A 17,545-nucleotide genomic window follows, 5' to 3' on the forward strand; every position below is an offset into this window, starting at 1 on the left:
GTCGATCTCACTAAATGTAATGATCACTGATTTCTTATCTCGTCTGCAGAGCACGACCGACTATAAATAATAATTGAAGTTCAATCGTTTGAGTAAAGGCCTGATTTAGCTTCGAACGTAATTCGTTGGGGAATTTTAATTGTTGCAAACATTGGCATCATTAGCAATTTCCGAACATAAGTGACTATGTGATAATGAAACACTTATGACCGGCTGCCCTACTCATGACTATAGAAAAGCTTGCCAAATTCCATACAATTCAACTTATCCTGTATTACATATCTATAGGTATCTATGCTATATATAATCTACAGTGGTTTTCAAGGATGTTCCGTTATTACTACTGAACAATGCATCCGATTGACCTGAAACTTGGTATCCATGTAGAAAATACATGTATTTAATGATAGGCTAATATTTATATGAGTGTTGGACTCCCTAATAATAATGACAATAAATAATAATGTTAACTTTAAATGCCCAGCGAAGCGGGCGAGTACGGCTAGTTTAATAATATATTCGGTTTTATTTCGAAGATATTATAAATCGAAGACAGATTAAAATATTAAGTAATTATATTGCGTGAGACATATAGATTACAGTAAAAGCTCTTTACTCGCGTTGTGGATGTTCCGTGAATATGCCGTGAATACAGAAACCGTAAATATGAAAAAGTGCATTTACGAGGGATAACAATTGGTTTTTTTTTTTTGTCATGAGGAAATCGCCGGACTCCCACCCTCCACTGGGGATGGAGGGTGGGGCATGTCGGAGTCGAACCGACTAAAACCTCCTGTCGCTCAACAACCAACGTCCAACCCTCGCATGAGACAGAACTCATGAAAAGGCAAGGGGAGGAGAGTGAAGCGTTTAGTGCGGAGCACATCTCTCCCATCACCCTCCCCCTCGGGACGCCGGGCCAGCGATCGTCGGCGCCACGACCACCAGCCCTCTAGGATTCAATTGGATACCTACATATTAGAATCCTTTTTATCAATGTGTATGTACCGTTATATCGATTTGATACGCGATTAAAGAAATCTTTAGTCGCAAATATAGGAATTGGGGCGCTTTTTTTTTTTTTAAATCCGCGAATAGTAAAAACGCGAACGAAGCAAGCGCGAATAAACAGCTTTTACTGTACTTTACTTCTTTGCTTAAACTTATCGTCGGAATCTGACAGTTTTGAATCTAGTACTACGAAGATCAATGTCAATAATCCCCTACAAAGACATGGATATTTGACTCCAATTTCATATTAATAAGTATATCCGTCCTATTTTCGTATTCAATTCCCTAATTCCTCTTCTGAGCACTTCTGAGGTAAATTGGTTTTTTTATCGACCTTGTAGGCAGACGAGCATACGCCCACCTGATGGTGAAGGGTCACCGCCGCCCATAGGCGTCAGCAATTCCGGGGACACAGCCAGGCCGTTGCAGAGGTTCACTTAAAACTTATCGGATAGAACAGTCGCTATTATTAATCTATACAAATAAATAAAATTGGAGTGTCTGTAACCACTGTTTACTAAATGCGTAAGTACCTATGTATGCCACAGTACATATTAATAAAGCAAAATATTTTTTCTTTAATTTTTATCTGTCCGTCTTTCTGTTTGTCTGTCTTTGTTCCGGCTAATCTCTGAAACGGCTGGACCGATTTTGACGAGACCGTATATATGAGTCGACTATTATCAAAGCCGGCAATCTGACTTTTGGACAATGATTGGTAAATCAGAAAAACGAATTATTGACTTTGTATTCCATTGGCAGTCACAAAACTCTTCGGAACGACATCTTAGATAAATAACAGGTTAACTATTAACCTTTATTTAATGCAGGTTTTGAACCGTATTCTTTGAAGGAGACGATTATATTCAAATCAATCTGTATTGACATATCAATAAAAATTTTTTGTCCAAATGCACAGATTGCCACCTTTGATAATAGACGACTCATATATTCATGTGCATGTAGTAAAAAGCGTTTATTTCAATATTACAAACAGACACTCCAAATTTATTTATATGTATAGATAAACTATTATCATTACTAATTGCCTTGTCACTTCTTACTTTTATCTACCTACAGACTTCTAATAAAAGCCATGATTTAACCAATCAGAACACGAAAGTCAGAAATCAGCTCTTAAATAGGCCAATCGGCGTTCAAGTTTCGAATTGTTCTCAAAAACTTATGTATTTTGCTATAATCATTAAAATAGCCCAGATTATTGCGAAAGCCTGCCTTACTTTCCAATTCGGTCCTCTGCAATCTTCCTAAGTTTTTACAGTGATCCAAATCCCATTGTTCTACGACACCATACATATATGTCTATGACGATATACTGCCTCCACTCAGACAACCTTCGGCTCGATTAGGTCGCGAGTGTTGCCGAAATGCTAACCCGTCCTTGATCATAGTTAGGAACATTAGTGTAATAAAACCAGCTAAAAATACATCATAGTTCATCATCACTCTTAAATAGCACTTCGGTGCATTCTTAGCGAATCCTAAAAAGGCGTAACTACAAATACTAGAGGTCCCGCAGTAGTCGAAATTCGACTATAATTAATTGGAATCGTATAATAAGTTTGTACACTATTATGATTGTATTTTATACTTCTATAATCACAAATTTCGGGCTACACTATACAAAAATCCTTATGGTTATTTTACTAAATGCATCCTAATAACTTATAAATTACACTCCTTCAAAAATGGTAGTTAGTGTTCACACAATTACTTTCATACACAATAATGGATTCATTGCATTTATAATCTGTAATGCGTTCAGAATAAGTTGAATAGTTTTTTGCCCGCCGAGATCATCGAACGATAACCGTACTGATTATAAAATATAATGTTATTATTTGCAGTTTTACTTCAACGAAACGTATCTACACATATGCAGACGAAGTTAGTTTCGGACACTGTTTTCTAGAATTTTCTTATAATAACAAAAATATTGCATTCTTGAAAAAGAAGATACGCAATTTACTAATCATTATACTTTATATTGCGTGAGTAGAGACCCGTGCTCGATAGTGGAATAAAAGATACTTTTAATTTCTACTGTTCAAACTATCCCTTTGACTAATTTCGTCAAAAAAAAAACTGGTGGTATATCACTGGTGGTAGGACCTCTTGGGAGTCCGCACGGGTAGGTACCACCACTCCGCCTATTTCCGCCGTGAAGCAGTAATGCGTTTCGGTTCGAAGGGTGGGGTAGCCGTTGTAACTATACTGAGATCTCAGAACTTATATCTCGAGGTGGGTGGCGCACTTACGTTGTAGATGTCTATGGGCTCCAGAAACCATTTAATACCAGGTGGACTGTGAGATCGTCCATCCATCTAAGCAATAAATAAAAAAAAAGAACGCTGTAACTTTGACAGACACTAGGTACTTTCTTCACTACAGTTTACTATTTTATTACTTAAATAGTTAATATTAGTATTGTTTGATACATCCGATATTATAAAGATAAATTTCAAATGTTTAAGCAACGATATCTTTTTTAAATTTAATAAAACTAACCCCTAATTTAATTTTCGATGTAAATCGTGTCTATCTGTGAACACTACATACTTATAATTATGTTTAATGGTCCCTTAGATGTGCGCGAATAAATAAACCGATAGAAAATAATTCTTAAAATCGCTAGATTATGTTCTCTTGCTCCTCTTGAGTTACCCTTTCTCTATTTTTATTATTTTTGCTCAATACACATACATAATTCTACTGTTACATTTTAAGTACACATTTATAACGTGTTCATTGTTATCTATTGCAAATATATACCTACCTTTAAATACAATTAGTGTCAGTGCCACCACCACAGATTATATACTACTGAAAAAAACCGCGAAAAAGTCACAACAGCTTACAAATTAATCGCAAAAATTTATGGTCTTGAATATTCAGAGCCGATCTACGTAATACTAATCGTATAATACCTTCATAGACACCTTCAGTAAAGTTGTTATGTGACGGGAGAAGTTCGTTCACACTCCACAGAACTGAAATTCATTTCTAACAAGAAACCTGGTAGATTATAAGTATGAATATCCTAAGTACAGCTGTACGATTTATTCGAAATAATTTCTGTTTAGGTATTTATTCATAACTTATTTAAGGCAATTACGAATGTAAGCCTTATTGGGATTTACAATTCAAAACTTATTGTTTGATAAATTACGACCCTCGGAGTCGTGCGACGCCAGAAGGCTGGGTCTATATTATGTCGAAAAAAAAAAACCTAACTTTTTGGTACAATGTCAAATGAAAATGAAACACTGTAAAATGTTTCTGTCGTTTTTATTGTGTACTCTCAATTTTGTTACTTCTCTTAAAATTGTAATTTCCCGGCCTCCCTCGTACGCACCGAAGAAATTGAACAATACAAAAAGGATATTTTCCATCAATCATGCATTCTCATCTTGGCTTATGATCGCAAACAGAGATTAGGTCATTAATTATCCTACCCGGGCACTCAGTCAAAGCTTAATTGCTAATAATCAACAAATATTTGATCACGACCGTAAGAGATTAAGCGCCGCGCGCATTTTTGTTTGCTGATCTCATGCTGTTCGCGAAACCTCGACAATTGTGTTAGCCTTGACTTAGTTTTAAATGCACATTGTGTAGTTTAGATACATATGCGGAATGTAGGGGATTGGCTTCCGAAATTTAAACAATAATGAGATAGTTTTAAATGTATAGATATTTATTTAAGAAACAAACAACATTTTTTTCTGTATCTCTATCACGGTTTGTGTTGGTTTGTACTGGATGTAGGTACGTTTCTCGAATCTAATAAAATCATTTAAATCAATATCGATCCACTTATAAATTTTTATATCATTAAATCTGGTAGATAATAACTTCGCAATACGAAACACCGACAAGGTATTTTTCTATAGCACTAATTCAATATTAACGGTCGTCTGGTGTAGTGGTAAGCACGGAATAGATACCTTATTTATCTATTCCGTGGTGGTAAGTGACATAGTCACTACACAAGGGGGTCGCGGGTTCGAATCCCGCCAAGGGAAGATATTTGTATGATAAATATAAAATTTCTTTTCCAGGGCTATGGATGTATATTAAATATATGTACGTGTATAATAAAAATCTTACATTTATTTCCGTTATCTGGTACCTGTAACACAAGTTCTCTACGAACTTAGCACGGGACCAGTTAACGTGGCGTGATTGTTGGTAAATATTTATATTTATTTATATATTTATTATTGTTTATTTAAGGTTCTAAGACCCCACAGGTGGATCAGAGAGCTTCGAAAATATTTCACCGTCGCGGTGATCTAAACGGTGATCATCGTAGTGCTTTACTATCAGGTTAGATAAATTGTTTTACTATATTGTGATTAGAAGGCCGATATGTGGTTGATTTGGATTAGTGTGGCGGGCTTTACTGGTGGTAAGACATCTTGAGTCCGCACGGGTGGGTACCGTTACCCAGCTTATTTCTGCCGTGAAGCAGTAATGCGATTCCGGTTTGAAGAGTGGGGCAACCGTTGTAACTATACTGAGACCTTACAACTTATATCTCAAGGTGGGTGGCGCATTATCGTTGTAGATGTCTATGGGCTCCACTAACCACTTAACACCAGGTGGGCTGTGAGCTCGTCCACCCATCTTAGCAATAAAAAAAAACCAATTCATAGTGCAACCTTTCAATGATTGCAATATATGGTATGTCAGTCTCCATTGAGATTTACCTTCATCCTTTTTAATACACATCCAAAAGCAAGACATAAAACTAATTACAGTTGAACAAAACATAAACATAATTGATTTTTTTAAATCCAAATACACTTTAATCTTTATAAAAGTACAAATATTTATAAAAATGCATCCCTTCGGCGTTCTTCATTAGATATTTACTGATGGCCGTCACCATCTGTTCCTTTGACGAATTAAATTCGTCTAAATGCTGGAACGTATTCGCAACTTTCAAGAAATTCAGAGCGGTTTCGTCGTCCGGTCGTACTTCTAAATAATACCTGTAATGTAACGAACTATGGTTATACTATCATCATCATCATTATCATGCTTTCCTATTACCCTCTGCTGGGGTGTAGGGCTCGAATCAAATTTTTCCATTTATATCGGTCTTGGGCAGTCTGTTCTAACTCCTCCCACGTCATGCCCAAGACCCCTAGCTCCTGCTCCACCGAGCGACGCCAAGTTGTTCTGGGGCGGCCTCTCTTCCTTTTACCAGACACTTTCCAGGTCAGTGCTCTCTTAGTTATACTATACTATATATTATTTATACTAAAGTGGCGGATGAAAGGCGATTGCATGCAGCAGAGATGCGAATGTTGCGATGGACGTGTGGAGTAACGAGAATGGATAGAATACGGAATGAATATGTTAGAGGAAGTCTGAAAGTGCCACCTGTGACAGAGAAGCTGAGAAGTGCGCGTTTGGGATGGTATGGACATGTGATGAGATGAAATGAAAATGAGGTTGGTAAAAGAGTGTTAACTATGAATGTGGAAGGATATAGAGGAAGAGGTAGACCTAAGAAGAAATGGATGGATTGCGTGAAAGACGATATGGGTAAGAGGGGCGTAAGCGAAGAAATGGTATATGATAGAAGAGTATGGAAGGAGAAAACATGTTGCACCGACCCCAGGTAACTGGAAGATGGGCAGGATAATGATGATATTATTTATACTATTATATTATATATACCATTATTTACTATTATATATCGGTTATACTATACTATTATTAATCATTAAATCAACGGTACGGTCCCTTCTGATGTCGCACGGGTCCTTTCGGGCTTATTTCTGAGAATCATGCAAAAATGCATAATTATATAGCTTTTAACTTTGACATTGCTTCGGTAATCGTTTAAGATCAAGCACGTTGCCCTATTATTATTTTGTTTGAATAATAAATCTTCCCTTCCGTTAAATGACACGCACGAAATATACCCATGCCTTTTCAGACAATGATTTTCGAGAATAGTGTCCGAGATTATCTCTCAAACAATAATGCCGAAGTAACTTTTGTGTGTATTTTATTAGTGGTACTTTTAATTAATTAGATACTTTAATTTATACGTATATCTATGTTATTAGCTTTTTTAATAAATCCGTAAATGTAAAATTAAAATTTTTGGAAGTTTTTTTTTACGCAAAGTAAAGGGATTAGCTGCCACACCATACTCGATGTTTGCTACTAATAACATGCCATTCGATCTGTTTCGGTTTGAAGTTGGGGCAAGCGCTGTACAATAAAATTGAGATTTAATTATTAGTTTCTTAAGAACTATAATCACTTAACACTAGGAAAGCCCTGAATACTTTAACCCGTCTTACGCAATCGATAATGAAAAAATTAAGACAAAATCGTAGGCGGGAGATGTACGACCGGTCGTTAAGTCGGCCACTGACATGCGCGCAAATATTCGTACATTGTAGCGGCTGTGCAAATGGGTTCGCATACTCAATTTGCGAACCCGTTTGCGCTTCCTCCTACACTTGTTTACGAATGTCTCAAGAATTTCTCCTCCTTTTTAATTCGTCAATAGAACATTGAAGAGAAAAAGAGTTTTTAATTCTTTCCCAGACATCATTAACAGCCATGCTGTTTTTATGGGGTTTCTTTTGATGAAGATACGCTACACAGTAGACGTCACGAACTATGAAAATGGCGTATAGTATACGTCCGTTACCTTCGCAATCGTCGGCGCAATTCGGCAAGCGAATGTGTGGGAGACTACGCGAAGGTTCGAGGTTCGCGCGCTTTGATGTCTGTTAAAAAACCGACACAGCTTGTAAAACCACGAATGCAGCGAAAACTTTACATAATCATTCGCAAATGTCGTCCTACACTTGTGGGTTTGCGTATTCGTGCGCATGTGAGTGACCGGTGTTATGCTTAGATTACGGTTCAGGGTATAATCACATACGTTTCATACCAAGTAATCTGGAAAAGAACGAAAGAAACTCACTCTAAACAGCTTTTCATGTAAAGAAAATGATCTAAATAGCAAGTACATTGTCCGCATTGGACCAATAAATTTGTATCCGGAGTGGATTCGTCTAACACCTCATTCTTAGATGACTCGCTTATCGCCGGCGTCGGTTTGATCAAGCATTGGCTTACTGGCGGATCCATGTATTTCCTCAGATACAACTTTCTTATGAGCGTTGAAGTAATAACCGGCATCTGTTTGTTAATGTCGTATTCCGATGTTCTCCTGTTAAACTCTTTGTGGTATCTATCTATGGCGACTTCTCGTTTGACTTCGGTTATTATAGACTCTAAATCGTGTGTTTCCGATAATTCGTTTATCTTACTGCACAATGATTGGATGAACCATGATCCGTCGACTTCGTGCCTGGAAATAGAAATATTTTTTTGTGTTAGAGAAAACGGATAATTCGAGTGAGTCGCCTAAATCGCTTTCAATCGATCCTATTTAGATATGCATTCACTTCATACAGAAGCTATTTCCTCCGCGTGAATCTGAGAGTAAATATGAAGCCGTCAGCCTTAGCTTACCATAGCAAGTATCGAGATAATGAGGTCTGAATTTACTTTTACACTGCTTCGTAGGCAAAAACAATACGCGCTAATATAGTGTTTACAAAGCCATTTGTTATCTATGGGCGAAACTAGAGATAGGCCGGTTTTGCATCAAAGTTTATTCAGTTTTAAATAAATTACAATAGACATATAAGCACGAATATGAAAAATTGTGCGTTATGTCACTTTTGCGCCGACGGCCTCGTATATTGTATAGACTTGCTATCACATCCATGGATATGGAGCCCATAGACATCCACAACGTAAGTGCGCCACCCACCTTGAGATATAAGTTCTATGTTCTCAAGTATAGTTACAACGGCTGCCCAACCCTTCAAACCGAAACGTGTTACTGCTTCACGGCAGAAATGGGCACTGTTGTGGTAGCTACCCGCGCGGACTCACAAGAGGTCCTACCACCAGTAATTTACCATTCGTCTCAAGTTTTTAAAGAGTCATATGTTAAAAAAAGCTTATTCACGTGTGCTCACAGTCAGACAATAATGTGGGATATTGCTGAGCTCAGACAAAGTAAGCTAAATATACCTGTGTGATGGTTTCCCGGAGTAAGAACTGTGCAATATCAGCATATCCGCTTCAATTGGCAACACGTAAGGCTCCAAGTCTTCGTCCAAGTCCTTCCTTAGCTTTCCCGACCTGAAAACTGCCGCACCCTGCATCTCCTCTTTGCCCCTGCATGCCTGCAAAGTTTTAGAATTTTGGGTTTTATAGAAAACTTATCAAGTTAAGCTTTTAATATGATAAGAAACGGGGCTATAGCTACCATTCATTCATTCATTCGTGCCGATAAAACCTAGGAAATATTGAAAATACCGGTAATTGTAGAACAATTTATTAAAAATGAAATAAACGGGTCCTCGGACCATGGAAGCCCCACAAATACTAGAATCAATAATCTGGGCTTATGTTAATTATCAGAACGCGTCAGTACAAATTCGGAGGCACCGTCTGTATGCGTAGCGGGATGTTAATTCTCGCCTAGGCAAAGCTCGAAATGGAAAGTGAGAAGTCACCCTAGATGGTGGTCTAACTGGTGGTAGGACCTCTTGTGAGTCCGCACGGGTAGGTACCACCACCCCGCCTATTTCTGCCGTGAAGCAGTAATGCGTTTCGGTTTGAAAAGCGGGGCAGCCGTTGTAACTATACTGCGACGTTAGAACTTATATCTCAAGGTGGGTGGCGCATTTACGTTGCAGATGTCTATGGGCTCCAGTAACCACTTAAAATCAGGTGGGCTGTGAGCTCGTCCATCCATCAAAGAAATAAAAAAATAAAAAAAACTTAGATGGACTTCCATCCTCTCACAAAGCGTACTGGCAGCTAGCTAGGACTCTTAAGTCGAACCCCCGAGTTACAGACTGATACACCTCCTCTCAACTATAGGCAAACTTTATGAGCATCTCCTCCTTAAATGCCTCTGAAACTTTGTCATCTTAAAAGGCTTCTGTTCAGTTTCGATTCCGTACCTATACTTGTGCATCTAACAAGGGCACCGCTTCACGTAGCACATTTTAGTATGGTCCCACAGAGTCCCTCCCCATAGGAGCCCTCGTCTTCCCTTCAACTCTTCGTTACCGCGAAGAAGTTTAGCTAAGTTTTGATTTACAAACCACTACTACATGGAAGTGCCCAACAGACTTCTTGTCGAACTGTACGTTACGTTACCTAATTAAACAAACCCGCTCTCGCTCCTATCTAATCTCAGCCAGAGTCCCGCAAGGTTCCATTCTTTCCCCACTGCTCATTAGTTTGTACATCAATGATCTATCCTGATCGCCGGCGACCCAGCTAGTCACCTTCGCCGATGGTATGGCCCTTCACTACTTATAATAAAACAATGTTTTCAAGACATAGCATAAAAATATAATAATGATAGATGGTAAAAATGACAATGTGTTCGAAGTATATTTCAAATAATGGAATATGAAAAAGAAGGTTACAACATTCCTTCCATACAACATCCAACATAGATGGGGATCTAAATCTCGTTGATCAGACGGCGGGGTGCCTGTATACGTCGATTACTTCGACGCGGAGCAAATGGCACAGGAGTGGAGACCGGAGCAGGTGAGGAGTATAACTTCGAATGCTGTGAAGGTGAATTTGGAGAAATTTGTACATTTGTAGGTGACTGCGGTGTAGGTAATGGTACTGCTGCCGAATTCTTGTTTTTAGTTAGCCTTTCGTCAATTGTTGTGTCCATTCCAATGTCTGGAGAAGCAGTCGCCGGCAGCATAGAAGAATGCGCCCTTTCATTCCTCGGGGTTTCTGAGGTGGAGGACTCGCGTGGCCTGATGTGATCAGTGTCTTCGTTTTTCTAGTCCTCCTGGTGTTGAAACAATATATGAATATTTATGTTTTCGGGATGTAATTACCGCTGGTTCCCATATTTTATCATTGCGTGTTTTAATATATACTTGGTCACTTGGTCGGTAACTCGGTGATGTGGTACGAATGTTTTCTTTTACTTGTAAATACTGCATTAATCTTCTTTTGTCTGGCCGAATGTTGGAAAGTATGCAATTCAATTGTCGTCCAAACATCATCTCAGCTGGAGATTTACCAGTGGACGAGTGCGGAGTGTTTCTGTATGTAAACAAAAATTCTAATAGTCGGCGCTCAAGATTTGTGTTGTCTACCGATGCCATTCTATTTTTGAATGTTCTGACTAAACGTTCTGCCAGCCCATTTGTCCGAGGATGATATGGAGATGATGTGACATGTAAAATAGACTGTTTTGTGCAATATTCTTTAAATTCATAAGATGTAAATTGAGGTCCATTATCGGATATAATCATTTTTGGTAAGCCAAATGTACAAAATATGTTATCTAATGTAAGACAAAGTGATCTGGTGTTAATGTGTTTCATCGGTCGTATTTCCACCCATTTGGAGAGAGCGTCGCACAATACCAACCAATACGATCCTTCGAACGGTCCAGCAAAGTCGATATGGATTCTCTCCCATACTTCTTCTGGTATGGACCAGGAAAATACAGGAAGTTCAGGATTACAAGGGCGGTTCTGTTGGCATCCGGTACATTTCTTGACAAATAATTCTATGTCTTCGTCAAGGTTAGGCCACCAAACATAGTAACGTGAAAGTGCTTTCATAGCAGAAATGCCAGGATGTCCTCGATGAAGGTATGTAAGAATGGCTTTTCGGAGTGCTGTAGGTATAACGATGCGTCCTTGCCTCATAAGTATCTTATTCTCAACAGATAATTCAGTCCGGTTTCTGTAGAATGGTTTCATTTCTGGATTGTAATCTGATTCTCTCCAGCCGGTTTTTAAATTTTGACAAACTTTTGTGAGTATATGATCCTTTGAAGTTGTTTTCATAAGTAACTGTTCTGATAGATTAAGGTCAGTCATTCGAGTGCTCAAAAGACGTAGATCTATTTTATGTACAAGCCCTTCTGTCTCGGAGGGTTCAGTTTCAGGGTTTGGTAATCTGGAAAGGCAATCAGCTAATGTGTTATTTTCACCTTTCCTGTAGTAAATGTCATATTGATAACTTCCCACTACTAGGGCCCATCTTACCAATCGGTTATTGGCTAGTTTGGGAAGGTTGCGGTGTGCACCCATAATATGTATAAGAGGCTTATGGTCCGTAACTAGATTAAATTTCGTTCCTCTCAAGTACTGATCAAATTTTTTTATACCAAATACTATTGCTAAAGCTTCACGATCAATAACGGAATATTTCATTTCCGCTGGACGTAGTTTCCTTGAAGCAAAAGCAATTGGTTGTTCTATGTTCGAGTCTTTGTGGAATAATACTGCACCCAATCCCTTTTCGGAAGCGTCACATGCTAAATAAAGGGGACGTTTCTCGTCAAATGCAATTAATGGTTGTGAAGAAGTTATGCATTTCTTTGTATCTTCAAATATTCTGTTTTCATGATCAGTCCAACGCCACCTATTTTTTTCACTAGTTAGATCGTGAAGATCCGAACAAATCCCGTGAAGATGTGGTACAAACCGTTCGTAAAAATTAACTAGTCCTAAAAATGATCGTAGTTCTTTTGCATTACACGGTGCTGGAGCATTAGTTATGGCATCAATTTTAGATTTGGTTGGGTGGATGCCATGTTTATCTATTATGTGACCTAGGTATTCAATCTGATTCTGTAAGAAATTACATTTCTTTAAGTTAACTTTTAGGCCAGCGTTTTGTAAGCGATCGAATACAATAGACAAAGTTTGTAAATGTTCTGAAAGATCTTTCCCTGCTATAGCTATGTCGTCAAAATATACAGCTACATTGGTGATATCGCCTAGCAGTTGATCCAGAAAATGTTGAAAAATTGAAGGAGCAGTCGATATTCCAAAAGGCATTCTATTGTATTGGAAATACCCTTTATGGGTTGACAACGTTAAGTACTTTTTCGAATCTGGTGCTATTTCAAATTGTAAGTATGCGTCTTTAAGGTCTATTTTTGAAAATAATTTACCGTTTGCGAGATTTTAGCGTAGTTGATCGAAAATTGGAACTGGGTGAAGATGTTTAATAAGTACTGGATTAAGTGTAGTTCTGTAGTCTCCACATATCCTAACTTCCCCTGTAGATTTCAGAATGTTAACTGTGGGTGTAGCCCATTCAATAGGTGTAATATTAGGATCTACTTTTTCCACTATCCCTTCTGAGATCAGACGATCTAACTCCCTTTCTATATTCTTTTTCATGCTGAATTTTATAGGCCGTGCAGGAAGGTGGATCGGTTCAGCTTCTGGTTTGACATGTATGTTTACGTAATAATTGTTAACTTTTCCTAGTTTTCCATCAAAGAGTTGTACATGTTTATCCAATATTCGTCGTTAGAAGTCGTCGTGGCCTAACGGATAAGACGTCCGGTGCATTCGTATCTAGCGATGCACCGGTGTTCGAATCCCGCAGGCGGGTACCAATTTTTCTAATGAAATACGTACTCAACAGATGTTCACGATTGATTTCCACGGTGAAGGAATAACATCGTGTAATAAAAATGAAACCCGCAAAATTATAATTTGCGTAATTACTGGTGGTAGGACCTCTTGTGAGTCCGCACGGGTAGGTACCACCACCCTGCCTATTTCTGCCGTGAAGCAGTAATGCGTTTCGGTTTGAAGGGCGGGGCAGCCGTTGTAACTATAATTGAGACCTTAGAACTTATATCTCAAGATGGGTGGCGCATTTACGTTGTAGATGTCTATGGGCTCCAGTAACCACTTAACACCAGGTGGGCTGTGAGCGCGTCCACTCATCTAAGCAATAAAAAAAAAAAAAAAAAAAAAAAAGTCATCGGTGTTGATGTTTTGATGGAGTATACTGGTTTTGGAAATTCCATTTCAAAAACTTCACTCCAATGTAAACCAAATAACATTGGTTTGGCATTTTTCATTACGACCACAGGTAGAAGTTTTTGCAGTCCTTCTTTTTTTTTTTTTTTTTTTTTTTTTTTTTTTTTTTTTTTTTTTTTTTTTTTTTTTTTTTTTTTTTTTTTTTTTTTTTATCGTTTTCTTCTTTCCCATCCTCGTCGCCAATATAATAAAACAATGTTTTCAAGACATAGCATAAAAATATAATAATGATAGATGGTAAAAATGACAATGTGTTCGAAGTATATTTCAAATAATGGAATATGAAAAAGAAGGTTACAACACTACTCAAGTAGAAATATGTCACTAAACAACCGTTATTCACAGTAAATTGCACCCAAATCGCATCCACCAGCTTAGGACAATGTTTCGGACGTGGCGCATGGACATCAAGCACATGAAAAGTCATTTACTTGTAAGTTAAAAATCTCGTTTGCAAAATATTATTAGGCTGTTAAAATATATATGTATGTTTATACTTAAGAAGGAATACGAATATGACGTTATCGTTGCAACATACACGGATATCCTCTTGAAACCAGATGTAAAACTGACTCATCAGGAAATAAAGAAGTACGCATTATCAAGATAAACGTCCAATATCATTGTAATCCACAAAATATTATCATTCCATGATAATGATATTTCTTCTTTATTTATAGTCAATGTTTTGAATGTCAACGCGTATTAAGCCGAGCGGTAAAAGGCGTTTTTCACAGGATGGATTTCTGGCGGTCTAGGGGCTAGCTTTAGCTTTAATGGGACGGCTGAACAACCTAGAAGCTCACCCACAAGTTTGGCAAACAGCTGATCCATCGCAACGAGGCCTAATAGCTCAAGGGCAACTGTTTTGCAAGTGCATTAACCACCAGATCAGAATCGCGAACCCTGATAAAATCTGGTTATAAACTCAGCGGACTGATGTTATGTTCCACATCGAAGTTTTAATGTGAACTGACTTATATTTGACTGCTATCAGCGTTAAAACGAGGTGCCTCCAAGAGCATTAAGAGTGGATCATCAGGCTGTATCTACGGCGTTGATAACACGCGGCTGTTGTGAGCTGAACTAAGAGATAGCGTATCTGTCTTATACTAAAATTCCATCGTGAGCTTAATTTTTTTACGAATGTAATGGGACCTAAATCGTCGAAAGATGGACCTGGAGTGACTTTGAATTATATTATACACCCCTAATGGTCCACGAATTAACTCTTCTGTCTCTTAAACAGCTATAAGTATTTCCAAAAACACGCAGCAACGAATTTTAGCGGCAAAAACACGTATCATTAAAAATATCCGTAAATTTCGCGATTAGGGTATTATACTCAGAGATAAGTACTACTCATTTTCCGGTAAATCCCTTGGTCTCATTTTACAACACCCACGGGTAATTCCAAATCAATAAGACAAACGTCTTGTTGATATCTTCACTAACCTGTATTATCAAGAACTTCGGTTTTGTGACCAAGAATGGTTTGTCGTGTACTTTAAAATGCCGTAAAATCTCTTTTTCGCTATACTGCATGTCCTTAGCTCTCAGCATACCGTCGCTCGATCCGTGCGTAAGTACTGCTATCCCGATGCAGCCGTAGTCTCTGAGATCTCTAGATGAGACTGAAAATTAAAAAGTTATTAGATGATTTTTTTAGTTTGGCAATTTCGTTAACGATTGCCTGCCAACACAAAACGCGTTTGAAAATAAGATTAACTAAGGTACATAATGTTGACCGGTGCCTTTTACCGCGCCTCTTTATTAGTTAAGATTTGGAAGAATGTTTTTTTTTCGTTAGAAGGCAAAGGATTGTACAGCTCGTCCGATTACCAGTACCCTGACGGTCTTATTCTGCAGGCCACGTCGATCTCAAACTAATAATGCAATTTAAAAAGAGTTTGATATGAAGCAACAGTATTACTGGTGTATTTTACTGGTCCACGGTGGGCTGTGAGCTCGTCCACCCATCTAAGCACATCTACAACGTAAATGCCGCCACCCACCTTGAGATATGATTCTAGGTTCTCAGTATAGTTACAATAAATTATATAAATTATAGAGTATTTTCTTTGGGTTTTCGCAAGACGTAAACATAAATTTTAACTGCGTGTACGGTTTAATCTCGAGTTTCCTGTTTTTATTCGTTCGTGACCACGAAAACACTATTCGAAACGTCAGAAATAATATAAATAAGCTCACTGAGTTTCTTTCCGGATGGTAAACAGTAGACGTCGCGCGAAATACGTCATAATATTATATTGAATCGTCCCGGACCACTATCGGTGGTTTTAAGTACCTACCACAAGCACTGGTCATCGTTCTCGTCGAACCCGTCGCTTGCGACGAAGGGCTCGGCGAGCAAATTAACCCACAGATACAGCCCACTGAGTTTCTCGCCGGATCTTGTGCACTCATAGCACAAGAAAAATTTAGGTACTTTGGAGCCACTGAACTTTCGTATTTTATTATTATTATTATGCAAATTTTATTTAATAATAAAAGCAACAAAACTGGGTGTATATTTTAGGCCCACTGAGTTTATCGTCGGATCTTTTCAGTGGGTCGAGATTCTGATCGGGTAATAAATTCAGCAAAGGACATAAGCAAATTCACGCAGGTTGAGCCCGTGAAATCATCTACCGGTCAGCAAGAAGTTGGAATAGCCCCTTAAGCTACCATGAATATGTAGAAAAAAAAATTAAAAAATACCGTAAAAGTAGTCCTAATTATTATTAGATTACATTGTCATATTACTATCAGTTTTTTTTTTAAAATAGAACACAAAGAAAAGTAACTAATTTTGTGGTTAAAAATAAAGTTATTTAGGTTATTTAAAATATGTACTTACATTCTTTAATTTCGTTCAAAACTTCGTCTTTAGTTAGGTCCTTATGTTCTACGACTTCAAAGCCAAACTTTTGAAATGTCACTGTCAAAGATTCAACGTCCTTCTCCGTACCTTTCCTAGGACTATAACCATAAATATTTTCTTGATTAAATATTAACAAAGCGTTCTTCTCAAATTTTTCTAATTCGTATGTCGTAGCGTATTTCGTTAACGCTCTATTATTGTAAAATTTACTTTCACTTTCTATCTCCTCGACTTGATCTGTGATTTTTGAATCTGATACCCTTTTCTCTTCGATGTTTTTTGTCTCTACAGGTGGTATTTCGACAGGTTCTGGATAGATAACTTTTTGTGGGTGAAGCAATTTTGGTGGTGTTTTCATGATAGCGTCGACAAACACGCTTTCAACAGCTTCATCGGATGTTACATTGTCTTGTTCGTTTTCAGTCAATTCCAACGCTTCATCGAATGCTTCTACAGCATCTTTCAAGTCATATTCAACCTCTTTGCTGCGTTTCAAATATTTCTTACGCTTGTTCTTTGTTTTAGAATTCGTTTGTAATTGATTTTCGTCACTGTCCATTTCGTGGACTTTTTCGATTTAATGTAACTATATTTTTCATTTAAAATTCAATGAGACTGTTTTATACGTGTAATGAAATTGAACTAACTATTGGTCCTTTATCGAAACTCTGCCGACTGCGGTATATCTTATCAAATTCGATAGCGGTTTTCATCGGTCGTTCTTTTG

The 17,545-nt window shown here is 37.9% G+C and overlaps 1 protein-coding gene across 1 annotated transcript; it reads right to left on the reverse strand.

The window, feature by feature from the left end:
* Window positions 1-5,842: 5,842 nt before the first annotated feature.
* Window positions 5,843-17,457, reverse strand: Casp-4 (caspase-4). Its single transcript, NM_001257006.2, is given in 5 exon segments — window positions 5,843-6,029; window positions 7,994-8,383; window positions 9,118-9,272; window positions 15,390-15,568; window positions 16,795-17,457. Coding segments are annotated over 5 exon segments (1,494 nt in total). The 5' UTR covers window positions 17,378-17,457.
* Window positions 17,458-17,545: the final 88 nt, after the last annotated feature.

This window comes from Bombyx mori, chromosome 20, assembly GCF_030269925.1.
Source record: "Bombyx mori chromosome 20, ASM3026992v2".
NCBI lineage: Eukaryota > Metazoa > Arthropoda > Insecta > Lepidoptera > Bombycidae > Bombyx > Bombyx mori.